The sequence below is a fragment of the Poromitra crassiceps genome (genome assembly GCF_964638095.1).
Source record: "Poromitra crassiceps genome assembly, contig: HAP1_SCAFFOLD_1883, whole genome shotgun sequence".
NCBI classification, from domain to species: Eukaryota; Metazoa; Chordata; class Actinopteri; order Beryciformes; family Melamphaidae; genus Poromitra; species Poromitra crassiceps.
The window spans coordinates 4,427-20,645 of record NW_028150533.1 but is presented as its reverse complement, the minus strand read 5'-3'; the positions used below and the strand labels follow the sequence as shown (position 1 = coordinate 20,645).

The 16,219-nt window shown below is 46.7% G+C and overlaps 2 protein-coding genes across 2 annotated transcripts; one reads left to right on the top strand and one right to left on the bottom strand.

Moving 5' to 3' along the window:
* Positions 1-1,485: 1,485 nt before the first annotated feature.
* Positions 1,486-15,726, top strand: LOC310772073 (cGMP-dependent protein kinase 1-like; the record flags this gene model as incomplete). The annotated part of the gene is made up of 9 exons (XM_083664541.1): positions 1,486-1,575; positions 1,941-2,080; positions 5,377-5,466; positions 5,666-5,807; positions 12,712-12,875; positions 13,646-13,768; positions 14,428-14,490; positions 14,657-14,723; positions 15,631-15,726. The coding sequence occupies exons 2-9, from the start codon at positions 1,977-1,979 to the stop codon at positions 15,724-15,726; spliced, it is 849 nt and encodes a 282-aa protein (XP_083520667.1). The 5' UTR covers positions 1,486-1,575; positions 1,941-1,976.
* Positions 10,250-11,836, bottom strand: LOC310772074 (centrosomal protein POC5-like; the record flags this gene model as incomplete). Its single annotated transcript, XM_083664542.1, has 1 exon — positions 10,250-11,836. One exon carries the CDS (start codon positions 11,834-11,836, stop codon positions 10,250-10,252), a length of 1,587 nt encoding a protein of 528 aa, XP_083520668.1.
* Positions 15,727-16,219: the final 493 nt, after the last annotated feature.

Genomic DNA, 16,219 nt, shown 5'->3' with positions numbered 1-16,219 from the left:
AAAAAAACGTCTGGCAGTGAATGTGTTAATCGAAATTCGAAAAGAAAAAGAAAAAGTAAAAAAAAAAAAAAAAAAAAAATTTTTTTTTTTTTTGTGTGTGAGTGAAATGTTGCATTGTCTCCCCTGATTCTAAGTATAGTCGAATCGCTTGGTTTGAGCAAGTAAAACAATTTTTATAAGCATTTTAACACATTCACTGCCAGCCGTTTTTCAATACTGTAGTTAGCTTCTGCCAAGGTTTTTTTTTGAGGATTCTGGCTCATCTTTCAAGAGCCGAGGATTCGTTTCTGTTAGGATTTTGTGAACACACAATATCTCAAAAGAACTAATAGAATGTGTGCTTTCTCTGTCTAAAAGAGTTAGTTTGTAGAGTTAGTAGTTATGTAAGCATTAGCAGTTGAATACAGCATGGTTTCAGCGTCTGAAAATTTATTCTGAGATAAACGGCTTTTTGTGAAATTCGATAGAACAGTCACTTTAACCATTCATTTTTGGCATCAGTAAGACGTCAGACATCTAAACAATAGTTTTGAACAGTAATTTCCTCCATAACAGCAGGAAACACCCCTCTCCTTCAAACTCCTCCCTCCGTGTGTGTTCTTCTTGGCTGCAGCGGGCGTGTCACAAGCTCGTTTCTGTTGCTGCTGTAACCTCGCGTCACCAGGCTCACTGCTTTGCTGCTACTGTGCCTGTCTGCTGGCAGCCGCTGTGCAAGTTTGGATGGGCTCGCTCGTTTCTTGGAGTTTCGGTTGAGAGCTTTGATGAAGCTTTTGCGATTCTGGTCATATTTATGCTGCGTGTTTCAAAGTGTGTTCCACCCGTAATCTATTATGCAAATTTGCAATCCCGCACCGCCAGCAATCAGCGCAAAAACGAAAGCGTTTTCGCCAATCCATTTTCATGAGAATGGCTTCCTCACACTGCTTTTTGCTTGCCTTCCTCTAGTCAGGAGAGCACTGTCGCCACTTAGTGGGTCGGTGGAATGGGTTGTACACGTTCGGGGGCTTCAATATTTATATAAGAGATGTAGAAGGGTTAGATGCACATCCCACGGTCAAAAAAAAAAAAAACATTTTTTTGACGTAAAAACACGTCATTGGCAGTCAACCGTTGGATTTTGTTTGACGTAAAAACACGTCATTGGCAGTGAACGTGTTAAGCAAGGTTTATGGAAAAATTAATGGCGGATGAAATCCCATGAAGAGGGAGAGGTTGCTTATAAAAATTGTTTTACTTGCTCAAACCAAGCGATTCGACTATTCTTAGAATCAGGAGAGACAATGCAACATTTCACTCACAAAAAAAAAAAAAGAAAAAAAAATTCAATAAACGAATTTCGAATTTCAATAATAAAAGTCGACCTTGATAATAACAACGATTATTCGAAAATTCGAAATTCGATGCCCATCCCTAGTACTGACCCACGGGTGGAACTACGGGGGGGCAACATGTTTACTATTTGCTTGTTTTCTCTGTAGACTGGAGGCAGAGGCTGTTTTCTTCTCCAGCGTGACGCTTGGTGATTTCAATGTGCTCTGCACTCTGGGGGTGGGAGGATTCAGTCGTGTAGAACTGGTGAGTGGATACAAGGAAAAGCTGCTGCAGCAACTGATCACATAGGGAGACATGATGCCAATGCATAATGTGTGTGTGTGTGTGTGTGTGTGTGTGTGTGTGTGTGTGTGTGTGCGTGCGTGCGTGCGTGTGTGTGTGTGTGTGTCCGTGCGTGTGTGTGTGTGTGTGTGCCTGTGTGTGTGTGCCTGTGTGTGTGTGTGTGTGTGTGTGTGTGTGTGTGTGTGTGTGTGTGTGTGTGTGTGTGTGTGTGTGTGTGTGTATGTGTGTGTGTGTGTGTGTGTGTGTGTGTGCCTGTGTGTGTGTGTGTGTGTGTGCATGTGTGTGTGTGTGTGTGGGTCTGTGTGTGTGTGTGTGTGTGTGTCCAGGTGCATCTGAAGAGTGACCCCAGTCAGTCATTCGCCATGAAAGTGTTGAAGAAACATCACATCTTGGACACCAGCCAGCAGGGCCATATCTTGTCCGAGCGGCGCATCATGATGGAGGCTCATAGTCCTTTCACCGTCAGGTCAGACTAAGACTTGCCTGCTCTTCCCCGTTCTCTGACCTAGGTCAGAGAACAGGTATTGTTCTCAGTTCACAGGTTTGCGTTGGACCTCCATAACAGCCCAGCCCAATCAGGGGCCCAGTCATATTAATCAGATTAGTAATGTTGCATGTGCAATGTGCACGTTAAACAGTATGTGGATGGACAATGCTAACGCCATTAGCACCATGTTCTGGGATGTACAGTAACATAAAAACACAGATTTGGGTGGTCTAACCTAACCTAACCTATCCAAAAACTTTGGACTCCAGAAATCAGTAGGGCCTGGCTCAATTTGTGGCAGCGGCAGCTGCCTCGGCAGTTTACAGACCTGCCGCGGCAGGTCAGTTGCTGCCACTGACCTGTAGGGGCGCTGTTTCCCGACCTGCCGTGGCAGGTTTGTAGGGGCACTGTTTCCCGACCTGCCGTGGCAGGTCAGTTGCTGCCACTGACCACAACCTTGAAATATGCCGCTCCCACAACGGCTATATTCAGATATTCAGATACAAAACTGCACAGTATGCATGCAGCAACGTTGAATATAGCCTATTGTGTGTCCAGATTCAACGATTTTTGCTACATCGAAAGAAAAAAAATATGACCGGGTCGGGCGGCGCCCGCTTCGCAGTCCTGTATCTTAACCATTACGCTACGGATTTAGTTACAAATAATATGGATTTGGTCATATATAGAGATACTTAACATTGAGAACTTGGCATTTTGATATGAAGGTCCCTAATGGAAGTTGCAGGCTAGCTGCCTCGCTGATTTCAACCAGCGATGAGACAGGTATATTTATATCATTTACGATAATGTAGGGGCGCTGTTTACCGACCTGCCGCGGCAGGTCAGTTGCTGCCACTGACCTGTAGGGGCGCTCTTTCCCGACCTGCCGCGGCAGGAAACAGTGGCTAAAGGTGACATTTAACATTAAAGAAACACATATTTCCCTCTGGAGTTGGTGGACACAAATGAAACAGAGCTAAAAAAAAATAAAAAAATAAAGACTGAATATTGGACTAACATTCATCAGGTGACACAAACACCACTGAAACTGGTAAAACAAAAAAAGGAAGAGGAGGAGGCTGAGCAGCAGGGGCAGACACACACACACACACACACACACACACACACACACACACACACATACACACACACACACACACACACATTAGCCATGTGCTTTTTACAATGTAAATTCCCTTGAATGTTGTTGCAATACAACATTAGATCCAACAGATGTAGGCTACTCTAACCACCAGAATCACTGACTTTCCCCTAAACTGTTATTTTATTTTTTATTTTCTGGATCCGGTGAGGGACCCAAATAAATTCTAAATAGCAGAATATGCTATTTAGGCATATTTCAAGGTTGTGGTCAGTGGCAGCAACTGACCTGCCACGGCAGGTCGGGAAACAGCGCCCCTACAAACCTGCCACGGCAGGTCGGGAAACAGCGCCCCTACAGGTCAGTGGCAGCAACTGACCTTCCGCGGCAGGTCGGTAAACAGTGCCCCTACATTATCGTAAATGATATAAATATACCTGTCTCATCGCTGGTTGAAATCAGCGAGGCAGCTAGCCTGCAACTTCCATTAGGGACCGTCATATCAAAATGCCAAGTTCTCAATGTTAAGTGTCTCTATATATGACCAAATCCGTATTATTTGTAACTAAATCCGTAGCGTAATGGTTAAGACACAAGACTGCGAAGCGGGCCGACCCGGTCATATTTTTTTTCTTTCGATGTAGCAAAAATCGTTGAATCTGGACACACAATAGGCTATATTCAACGTTGCTGCATGCATACTGTGCAGTTTTGTATCTGAATATCTGAATATAGCCGTTGTGGGAGCGGCATATTTCAAGGTTGTGGTCAGTGGCAGCAACTGACCTGCCACGGCAGGTCGGGAAACAGCGCCCCTACAAACCTGCCACGGCAGGTCGGGAAACAGCGCCCCTACAGGTCAGTGGCAGCAACTGACCTGCCACGGCAGGTCTGTAAACTGCCGAGGCAGCTGCCGCTGCCACGAATTAAGCCAGGCCTCTCTCGAAATCCTGTAATGGCTCATTTCCACCACATGGTACAGCACAGTACGGCTCGTCTCAACTTGGCTTTACTCGTCTCGACCCCGAAGGAGTGCCTGCTTCCACCGCTGCTCAATCTGCTCCCCCCCCCCCCGCCCACAACTGGTCGTCATAGCGACCGCATATCTGCCCCCCCGCCCACCTCCGCCCACAACTGGTCATCATAGCGACACTGAATATTGAAATTCCACCACAATATCTGCCCTCCGCCCACAACTGGTCATCATAGCGACCGCATATCTGCCCTCCGCCCTCCATTTGTATAACATTCAAATGAACACACGGAACTTTTAACAAACTGTAGATGGAAAATGAATGGCGGATGAAATCCCTTGGTTGTATACCATACCAGGAAGTAGGCTATAAAAGGAACGGGGCCATACATGTATAATGTTAAAATGTAATCCCTACACAGAAATTTTAAACTGGTTATGAAATACTGGTGCCGCAATATGACCTACATGAGCAAAAGACCATCGGCTAGGAGATTGGATATTTCTTTGTTGTTATTTACATGCCTGCGCTGCGCGGGGGGACGGGGGTTACGCTACAGGGAGAAGAAAAGCCAGCAGCCCGGCCACTCGACAGGAAAACCCGCGGCTCCGGGCCTAGTGGAGCCGTAGCCTATACAAGGGCTTCCCGAGCAGCGGACTTTTCTCTCTCAAAACAATTGAAAACCACCGTCATGTTAAGGCTGAGCAAGGAGGTCGATTTTATTTCACCAGAGCTGAAGGCAGCAACACACAAAGACTGATGGAAATAACAGAAGAGAAGGTAAGCCCCACTAAACTGGTATCCAGCATTGACAGTATCCAGAGACACAGTAAACACGATTCTGCCTGAACAATCAGTCGTCTGCAGTGTTTTCACATCACCGTATGGTACCGGTTCCACAGCCCTGGAACCTCGACAGATGTGGTACTAGAAGTAGCACGACTCAACCCCGACTCAACCCGGGCTGTCCTTGTTTTTGACCGGTGGAATGCTACAAAAAAGCACTCTGTGATGCTTTATACTGTAGCAAAGGAAACCAAACAGAGAACAATAGAAGATCTAACGTTAGTGAATCAGCATCTCTGCTGCTGTCTAGAGAATTTCACAAGTTTCAATTTCTCATTTCCAGTGGGCAGAGAAGTCTCCATAGATGACGTTAGAATTTCATTAAAACCATGCCTATGTCATGTCTGCAGGCTGTATCGCACTTTCAGAGACTCCAAATATCTCTATATGCTGCTTGAGGCCTGCCTGGGAGGAGAACTGTGGACACTGCTGAGAGACAGGTGTGTGTGTGTGTGTGTGTGTGTGTGTGTGTGTGTGTGTGTGTGTGTGTGTGTGTGTGTGTGTGTGTGTGTGTGTGTGTGTGTGTGCGTGCGTGCGTGCGTGCGTGCGTGCGTGCGTGCGTGCGTGCGTGCGTGCGTGCGTGCGCGTGTGCGTGTGAAATCATCAGCAACGCCCTTTGACAATTTGCCTCTGTTCCAGGGGTTCTTTTGACGACAGCAGCACTCGCTTCTACACGGGCTGTGTTATCGAGGCGCTGGCCTTCCTTCACAGTAGAGGAATCATCTATAGAGATCTCAAACCGGAGAACATCATACTGGACCAGCGGGGATACGCCAAGCTGGTATGAACACTGTGCATGTGCTGCAGACAGGAAGCTGGTATGAACACTGTGCATGTGCTGCAGACAGGAAGCTGGTATGAACACTGTGTATGTGCTGCAGACAGGAAGCTGGTATGAACACTGTGCATGTGCTGCAGACAGGAAGCTGGTATGAACACTGTGCATGTGCTGCAGACAGGAAGCTGGTATGAACACTGTGCATGTGCTGCAGACAGGAAGCTGGTATGAACACTGTGCTATGCATGTGCTGCAGACAGGAAGCTGGTATGAACACTGTGCATGTGCTGCAGACAGGAAGCTGGTATGAACACTGTGCTATGCATGTGCTGCAGACAGGAAGCTGGTATGAACACTGTGTATGTGCTGCAGACAGGAAGCTGTATGAACACTGTGCATGTGCTGCAGACAGGAAGCTGGTATAAACACTGTGCATGTGCTGCAGACAGGAAGCTGGTATGAACACTGTGCATGTGCTGCAGACAGGAAGCTGGTATGAACACTGTGTATGTGCTGCAGACAGGAAGCTGGTATGAACACTGTGCATGTAGTCTCTTAGAACAGACGAGTTGGCTTCCGCAATTTTCAAATGCTCTCGCCATACCGTCTGTACGTTAGACCCCCAGAACATGCACAAGGAAGTAGTGAAAAAAACCTTCAGACCGGAAGGAAGTTCGACGGAATCTGACCAATCACGACACGCGTGTCCACGAAAAATATGTTCCCCCCGGAAACTTAAACCGATGCAGGTTGCTAATGCTAGCAGTGCTTTAGAATTACCATGGAAGCTACGCCGACGAAACCGGTGAAATAAGACCCTGATAGACGTAAACGATGTATCCGCGGCTTGGAGGAACCTCGTGCAAGACGTGCACTTATTCCAGAGTTAAACGAAAGTGATGAGGTAAGTTGCTAACGTTACTGAGCTTATCGTTCGTCTTACTAATCAGCGTTAGCTAACGATAGCTACAGCAGTATACAGCTAGTTAGCTAATGTTAAATTCTGATTGGACGAATGAGCGGAAGTCCCGCCTTTCAACTTCCTCTTCCGTTTGGTGCATGATTCTCCCCCACGAAGTACAGACTGTATATAGCTGCATCTGCCGGATGTAGATAAGACAGTCTGTTTTAAGAGACTACTGTGCATGTGCTGCAGACAGGAAGCTGGTATGAACACTGTATGTGCTGCAGACAGGAAGCTGGTATGAACACTGTGCATGTGCTGCAGACAGGAAGCTGGTATGAACACTGTGCTATGCATGTGCTGCAGACAGGAAGCTGGTATGAACACTGTGCATGTGCTGCAGACAGGAAGCTGGTATGAACACTGTGCTATGCATGTGCTGCAGACAGGAAGCTGGTATGAACACTGTATGTGCTGCAAACAGGAAGCTGGTATGAACACTGTGCATGTGCTGCAGACAGGAAGCTGGTATGAACACTGTGCTATGCATGTGCTGCAGACAGGAAGCTGGTATGAACACTGTGCATGTGCTGCAGACAGGAAGCTGGTATGAACACTGTGCTATGCATGTGCTGCAGACAGGAAGCTGGTATGAACACTGTGTATGTGCTGCAGACAGGAAGCTGGTATGAACACTGTGCATGTGCTGCAGACAGGAAGCTGGTATGAACACTGTGCATGTGCTGCAGACAGGAAGCTGTATGAACACTGTGCATGTGCTGCAGACAGGAAGCTGGTATGAACACTGTGCTATGCATGTGCTGCAGACAGGAAGCTGGTATGAACACTGTGCAATGCATGTGCTGCAGACAGGAAGCTGGTATGAACACTGTGTATGTGCTGCAGACAGGAAGCTGGTATGAACACTGTATGTGCTGCAGACAGGAAGCTGGTATGAACACTGTGTATGTGCTGCAGACAGGAAGCTGGTATGAACACTGTGCATGTGCTGCAGACAGGAAGCTGGTATGAACACTGTGCATGTGCTGCAGACAGGAAGCTGGTATGAACACTGTGCATGTGCTGCAGACAGGAAGCTGGTATGAACACTGTGCATGTGCTGCAGACAGGAAGCTGGTATGAACACTGTGCATGTGCTGCAGACAGGAAGCTGTATGAACACTGTGCATGTGCTGCAGACAGGAAGCTGGTATGAACACTGTGCAATGCATGTGCTGCAGACAGGAAGCTGGTATGAACACTGTGCATGTGCTGCAGACAGGAAGCTGGTATGAACACTGTGCATGTGCTGCAGACAGGAAGCTGGTATGAACACTGTGCATGTGCTGCAGACAGGAAGCTGGTATGAACACTGTGTATGTGCTGCAGACAGGAAGCTGGTATGAACACTGTGCATGTGCTGCAGACAGGAAGCTGGTATGAACACTGTGTATGTGCTGCAGACAGGAAGCTGGTATGAACACTGTGCATGTGCTGCAGACAGGAAGCTGGTATGAACACTGTGCATGTGGTGCAGACAGTGAGCGGTAAATAAAAGGCTTGGTTAAAAGCATAAATTCTACTCAATATGCACTACAAGACGACCAGTTTCAGTCAAATTATATATCTCACGTGAGATTAGTGGAGAATATAAACTCGTATGGGAAGGTATTTGCATTTTAAGACTAAAGCATGAAACTTTCTCCAGTGTTTCTATAAACCATGAAGTTTAATTTCAGACATTGAGGCATTTCAGATTTGACCTCTGCGACCAGGCAGAGGGCGAACACATTCATTTTCATTCTTGCTCCATTTACTTACACAGGATTTTGCATGAACGGATCTGTAGCGACCATAAGAGCTACTGTACAGTTCCTAAACTGGCGTAGAATGGTTCAAACTGTGCCCTTCATACAATTCAAGGTGCTGCACCAGCTCCATTATTCTAAAGCCAGACTGTCAGAAATCTATCCCAATGTAGATAACAGATGTAGCCACGCCCCTGCCAACCTTAGTCATTATGTTCTATTTCTGTCCCAATTTATGTTCATTTTGGAACAGATTCTTTAAAACCCTATCCGACATCTTAGGAATCGAGCTGCAGCCGTGTCCCCTGATTGCTATTTTTGGCGTCCCTGCGTATTACTTTAAATGTGCGCACCACCAACACCTAGACATAATCTCCTTTTCCTCCCTCCTCGCACGAAGGAGAATCTTTTAGTAGCTTGGAAATCACCTGGTCCCCCAACAGCAGCTTCATGGTTAGAGGACATGATGAGTTTCCTTAAACTAGAAAAAAATTAAGTTCTCACTAAAAGGTGCTGTTGGAAAATTTACTGATAGATGGGAACCCTTTCTTTCATAATGTAAATAGCCTTCAGAGGCTTCCAGCCAAGCGACAGGTGGAACTCGCTTAATTTTTTTAAGCGAGTTTAATAAAATAAAAAAAACAGTGCCCTTCTAACTCAGGTCTAAAAAAAAATAATAATAATAAAAAAATAACAGCCCTCTCTTACATTTTGGTCCAGAACTGTCTAGCGTGTAGAATTAAGAGTATTTTTGCCAAACTAGATTTTCCACAATTTTGATCCCCCCCCCATTACATATTTTGCCCCGCTGGGAGTGTGGTTCTTACTGGTGGTGACTGATGCCCAGACTGGCCTGTTTTCCTCTGGAGTGGCGGCCTTGGTTTCAGTGGGCATGGTGGTGGGCTCTGCGGTGGACATGGCTTCGCTTGACCGTCAGCTGCATGTGTCTGTTCGTACCAGTCAGCATACATCTGGCTATGTCTGAAGGAAGGAAGGAAGGAAGGAAGGAAGGAAGATGAGTGACAATCCTCAAAGGTCAGGAGGAAGCTGGCTAAATGCTCGAGTGACATCACTGATGACATCACTCACTGATGACATCACAATTGCTCAAGTGGCATCCCACAGAAGGCTGACTGACTCACAACCCTGAGGACAAAATGATGTCATCAGTGGCCGGCAGCCAGCTGCCTGGCATTTAAATGCCAGGCAGCCAGATGATGGATGACATCATCAGTTATGTCATCGGTAACATGGCATAATAGCGTAATAATAGTAATAACATGGCATAATAGCCTGGCATAATAGCGAATTTGCGCTTGTTTATAGAAAATTGTGTTCTGTTTTTTGCAGTCGCAGTGTTTTAGTCTCAGTGGGGCAGTTTGTTTGTTTGTTTTGGGAGCTGCTGTCAGTGTAGCAATGGCAAAGGACTGATGGCACTGCAGCAAAGTGATCGCTAGGAAATGCAGCGCAAAACAATAAATCAATGAGCACTTCACCAAAAGGTCCGAAATCAAGAAAAGCTCCCAGATGATCCCTTTAAAGGCAAAATTAAGAAACAATTGCGTCTTTCAAACTGAGCTCAAATGTAAACAAAATAATCATAATCAAAATGCAAAGGTCAAGGACGACTTCATTCCAGAATGTCAAATAAAATTCATTTGAAAACAGTGCCATCATATTCTGAACACAACCCCCTGAATAGCTGCCCAAGTTGTCTTAGTGAACGCTCAAATCTAGTGTAGGTGTGTAACAATTCGATGAACTGGAGGATGGCGTTCAACGATGACAGAGCCAATGGGCGGAGGCACACCCATCACCTGGAGGTTGCCGCGTGTCGTCTTACCAACATTGGGGCATGCAGTGATGCGAACCGTTACCGCCTTTGAGGGTTTTTGTTGACTGGCTGTCACGACATGCCCACTTACCTGTTTGTGGGTGCTCGCAGTGCCCCCTACTGGGAGGGAGCTGTGGACAACTGTAGTGGAGGGCAGCACTTCCGCCCTGGACACCGCAACACTGGAGCACACCGTCTCCTCAGCTTCACTGTGGGAGGGAGGGTCAGAGCCAGACTCATCTCGAGGAGGAAGAGCATCACGCTGATCATGAGCAGCATGTTGGTCCGGCCGTACCTCTGTGCTGTTGAACCTGTTGAGAGCATCTCGGGGAGGAAGAGCATCACGCTGATCATGAGCAGCATGTTGGTCCGGCCGTCCCTCTGTGCTGTTGAACATGTTGAGAGCCTCCAGGTTGAGGGCACACACACCCCGCATGAAGGCTTTCTTCATAGATTCCTCGTAGCGCTCTCGCTCAACTTGCAGTCTGTGGATCTCAGCCTGGGCCTTCTCCATAGCCTCGTAGTGCTCGGCCAGCTTGGTCTCATGCTGTGCAGCCAGGCGAACGCAGACCTCCTCGGCCCTGGTGCGACAAGCCCGCTCCACCTTGTCCTTCCAGTGTCTCTCGATCAGAGAGTGCCATCCTAACCACACTTTCTTCTTCAGCCGCAGGTTGTAGTGCTGTTGAGCCGTCCGAGCGGCGTGGGCCTCCTCTTTGGCATCGATGTGCTGATGTCTCCAGTGAGAGAGGGCCCTCACCTTCTCAAGCTTCTCTCTTTGTCTGTCCAGGACCTGGCTCAGGTTCACGATCACCTCATCTTTCCTCTGGTTGGAGGTCTCGTAGGTGTGCAGCAGCTCCTCCAGGCTGCCTACTTGTGCCTTGAGGCCAGTTGTCTGCGCCGCATGCTTCTCCCTCTCCTTCCTCAACTCCGAGCTGTGTTGCTCCATGACGGCCAGCTTCCACTTCCTCAGCTCCATCAGCACACCGGACTTGAGGTTGTGGCTCCACATGTCCAGGATGTTCTCCATCTTATCTATGTTCTCTGTTGCAGTGGCTACCAGGGGGTCGGGACTGTTCTGTCTGACGCTCTCCGCCGCCATCTGCAACCTGTCTGAAGGAGCATCTGATGACTGACCTGCCATCTCAACATGAGAGGATCTTGAGTGTGTGTGGGGTTTGACGATCAAGGGGGAGGCCTGTGTTGATCTCGCACCCCTGCTGGAAGAATGCCTCGCATTGTCAGCTGCTAGAGACTGTGATTTTGCTTCATCATTTCCCTGGGAGCTCCAGCCTGCTGCAGACAGATGTGAGGTTCTCAGCAGTGGCAAGTGAAAGCTGGTATGTGCCTCAAACCTGGGTGTGACCACAGTGTAGCGGAGGAGCTCCTCATACTCATCCTGTAGCTCAAAGGAGACAGAGCAGCCATGGTCAGAGTCAATTGGCTGAACAGAAGGACTGGTGCTCAGCTCCTCTTCATCTGAAAACATCTCTTATTAAATGTTGCAGACTATCCACAATTCCCTTGCTATGTATTCACAAGATTTTGCATCATCAGTGCTTTGTATGACGGATTATGTCAGAAGGTCCATGACACCATCAATGCTCTATGACCTCACTGATGTCTGAAGGTCCTGTCAGAAGGTCCATGACACCACCAGTGCTCTATGACCTCACTGATGATGTCAGAAGGTCCATGACGTCATCAGTGCCTTGTGACATCACTGATTATGTCAGAAGGTCCATGACACCACCAGTGCTCTATGACCTCACTGATGATGTCAGAAGGTCCATGACATCATCGGTGCTCCACAATGACTGGAACCTTTCTAACAGCACACCGCCGACTCATCCTCCTCGCCCTCTAGCACTGGTCTGTGCCCTCTGTTGAACAGGTGGAGGGCCTCTGTTCCCTCTGCCTCCAGTCTCTCTGTGGTCTCTATACTGCTGACTTCACCTCCACTCTGGCCAGTGCTGTGGGAGTGAATGTGATGATGTGGAGGGAGAGTCCTGAGACTGCGACGGCCCCAAGAATTAGAAGTTATGAAGCAGGAGAAATGACTGTAATAGTCATTTCTTTACTCAGTTTCTTTTACTAAGTACATTAATGTTCAGCGTGCAGTGACCCGTGCAGTGATACCAGCTGATTTGACCAGTGATGTCATTTGTGATTGACATCACTGGTCAAATCATCCATCAAACTAAGTGAATGCCTGCAGAACTGTTTACAGTTTTCAGATATGTGTGAGATCATGTTCAAAATAAATCTGTCGTTTTTGGGTGGAGTTCTCCTGTAAACACTCTGGCATCAACTGCATGCTTTTGCGGGGATTTCCAGCTGTGGTGATGTGTGTGTCCTCCCCAGGTGGACTTTGGCTTTGCTAAGAAGGTGGGTTTGGGTAAGAAGACATGGACATTCTGCGGGACTCCAGAGTACGTGGCCCCCGAGATCATCCTGAACAAGGGCCACGACAGCTCGGCTGACTGCTGGTCCTTGGGAATCCTTATCTATGAGCTGCTGAGTGGCAGGTACTGCAGCACACAATTTAATACCATTGATACCTGATGCAGCATTTGTGTGTGTATCCCTTTAAGACGCGGTTTGCGGTCTTAAAGGGATACGCCCACAAATGAGGGATATACGCACAAATGCTGCATCAGGTATAAAAGTTTTAATACCATGCATGACAGTGTTTCTCGCATCGTAGAACCCAAAACGTTTTGTGGACCCGGGTCCAAGTCTAAATTCCTGGCTGTCCTCACGAGGAAAACAACAACATTGGTTGTCGTTTTTCAAGTGGGTTAAAATGACCGATGTTTACGAATGCGACCTGTTGCGGTCGTTTGAAGTGCATGCGTGCAGTGCATACGCCAGAGTCGGGAGCTGTAACCAGGAAGTAGACCTCTGGTGGTGTTTAACGTAACAGCAGTCTGATATTAAAATAGCTCGATGACACGCATCATCTTTCAAGCGAGAGAGGCGGGTTCGTGACCCGGCGACGTGTTCTGTCTTTAACCGTAAAGCCAAACCATAACCCTAACCTTAACAAAGTTCTTTTAGTTGCCTAAATGTAACCAAGCTGTTTTTCAAATGAACTGATATGATGGGTTTAAAATGAACTGTGGGAGGCGTATCACCTGCTCATATTGTTTTGGGCGTCATTGGAAATTTACTCATCTTGTCATTTCGGTGTGAGGAGGTATAGCTAAGTTCACTCAGGGTGTGTGTGTGTGGGTGTGGGGAGGGGGGGGTTGGGTAGACACATCCTGGTCTTTGGCATTCACTTTCCTGCCTCCAGTCCTCCATTCTCAGGCTCTGATCCCATGAAGACCTACAACATCATCCTGAGGGGCATCGACATGGTCGAGTTTCCCAAGAAGATCACCAAGAGTGCTGCTAACCTCATCAAACGTCTCTGCAGGTTGTCCGTGTACCGTTGCTTGATGCATAAAGTAAAAAGAGAGGACGTGGTCTCAACAATCTTTGCAAACCATTTGCACTCTGCTGTGTGTATGAATTGAATTACTTTGTGGTGTGTGTGTGTGTGTGTGTGTGTGTGTGTGTGTGTGTGTGTGTGTGTGTGTGTGTGTGCGTGCGTGCGTGCGTGTGAGGAAGCCACTCCTAAATACCATGTCACAGCTAGCTTATAAGTGCTGACTTCTTGTTTTCATATTTGGTATTCTAGGACTCACATTGGTCATAAGAGGGCTTCAACAATTTGGCATCCCCAAAAAGGGGACTAAATGGCTTGCAAAGCACTGTGCTGTCTGCTATCATTGGCAGCTGCGGAGACACTATGGAGCTATGGAGAGACTGCTACTTATACCCCTGAGAACTGAGTAGCCTACTATGTTTTGTATTGTGAAGACCTATGCCACTGCTCCATGATTTTGTGAATGTACCATATCGCAACTTAAATATAGGTCTCTTTGCAATGTTTTCTTCTGTGTGGACATAAATCATTGTTAATGTGTGTGTGTGTGTGTGTGTGTGTGTGTGTGTGTGTGTGTGCGTGCGTGCGTGCGTGCGTGCGTGCGTGCGTGCGTGCGTGCGTGCGTGCGTGCGTGCGTGTGTGTTCAGGGACAATCCCTCAGAGAGACTCGGCAACAAGAAAAATGGCGTCAAGGACATCGAGAAACACAAGTGAGACAGTAACGGATGTTTCATGATCACTAAACTAGCTGGATGGTTTTTTTCCCCTCCCCTTTCTAAGATTTCACTCTCACCATGAATGCTGCTTTCAGTGGGAGATGAGCATGTCGTCATGGTAACATGTCGTCATGGTAACATGTATGTCCTTGTCCTTCAGGTGGTTTGAGGGTTTTAATTGGGATGGCCTCCGCAATGGAACCATAGACTCTCCATTCACGCCCACGGTGGGTATCCTACAATCATTGTTACACACACACACACACGCACACACGCACACACATGACACAACGCGCTCTCACTCCCAACATCAACAAATACTGATGTTTGGTCAGGATCCCTTACGTCTCTTACGTTTTTGTTATTTAAGCAACCATAACCTTAACCTTATTATTTGCCCAAGTTGTTTTGCCTAACAACCATAACCAACATGTGAAATTTTTTAAATTTTCAAATGAACGGTGGAGGAATTTACACGGTGGCGTTGAGAAAATTACAAAGAAGGGCCCCCCCATGCGTTAAAGTGACGCCAAGGCGTCGCAACCAAACCAAACGTATTTGACCAATGTGTTGACTTCACACAATCCCTTTACGTCACTTCCTGCTTCAGCACCGTACCAGAGATTTTCATCCGCTATTTATTTTCCCATAGACATTTCGTAAAATGTGTATAAAAAATAGTTTTACTTGTTCAAATCAAACGGTACAGATATATTTAGAAACAGGAGAGACGCTGTTTCCGCTCGCTTCCCTTTTGTTGTTGTTGTTGCTTGTTTTATGTGGTTGTTGTGTTGTATCCTTTTTATTTAAAATAAAAATGTTAATAAAAACCGCATAACATTTCACTCGGACCAAAACGTTAAAAAAATGCGGGTTGGAAGAAAATATTTTTTCTATGTTTTTTAAAGTTTTGGTCCAAGTGAAATGTTCTATGGTCTCTCCCGATTCTAAATATACCTGAACCATTTGGTTTGACCAAGTAAAACTATTTTTATACGCATTTTACGAAATGTCTATGGGAAAATAAATTGCGTAAGAAAATCTCTGGTACAGTGCTGAAGCAGGAAGTGACGTTCACTTTGCCTCTCTATATAAAGAAGAGAAAATAACAAACTTCCTGTATTGTTTGGTCAGGTGGAAGGGCCGTTGGACAGCAGCAACTTTGACTACTTCCCTGAGGACACGGAGGACCCTCCTGATGAAGAGTCCGGTTGGGACCTTGAGTTTTAGCAGTCCATGCTGACGGGAGAGAGAGGAGTGCAGGATGGTCTGCATGAAGAAGGAACTGAAGCCATTTTTAGAAAGAGCTACAGCTCGTCTGAGTCATGTGTCAACTAATAACTGCTCATAGCTCATAGCTGCTCATTTGATGTTATAACACTATAATAACACTGTAGGAACTCAGAATGATTTGATGTCATAACACTATAATAACACTGTAGGAACGCAGAATGATTTGATGTCATAACACTATAATAACACTGTAGGAAGCACGCACGAATTACGTGAACTATCTATGATCAGCTAGAGGTGGGGACTCAAGTCACATGACTTGCACTCGAGTCAGCGTTTCAATCGTGTGACTAGACTTGACTTGATCAGCTCAATGTTAAAAAGGGGCACATGCAGACCTGCCAAACTTGTGATTTTTTTTTAGTACCACAATAGTGGAACGCTTAGTTCAAATGCTTTTGCACTACTTTGCTTAGTTTGCACACAGTCA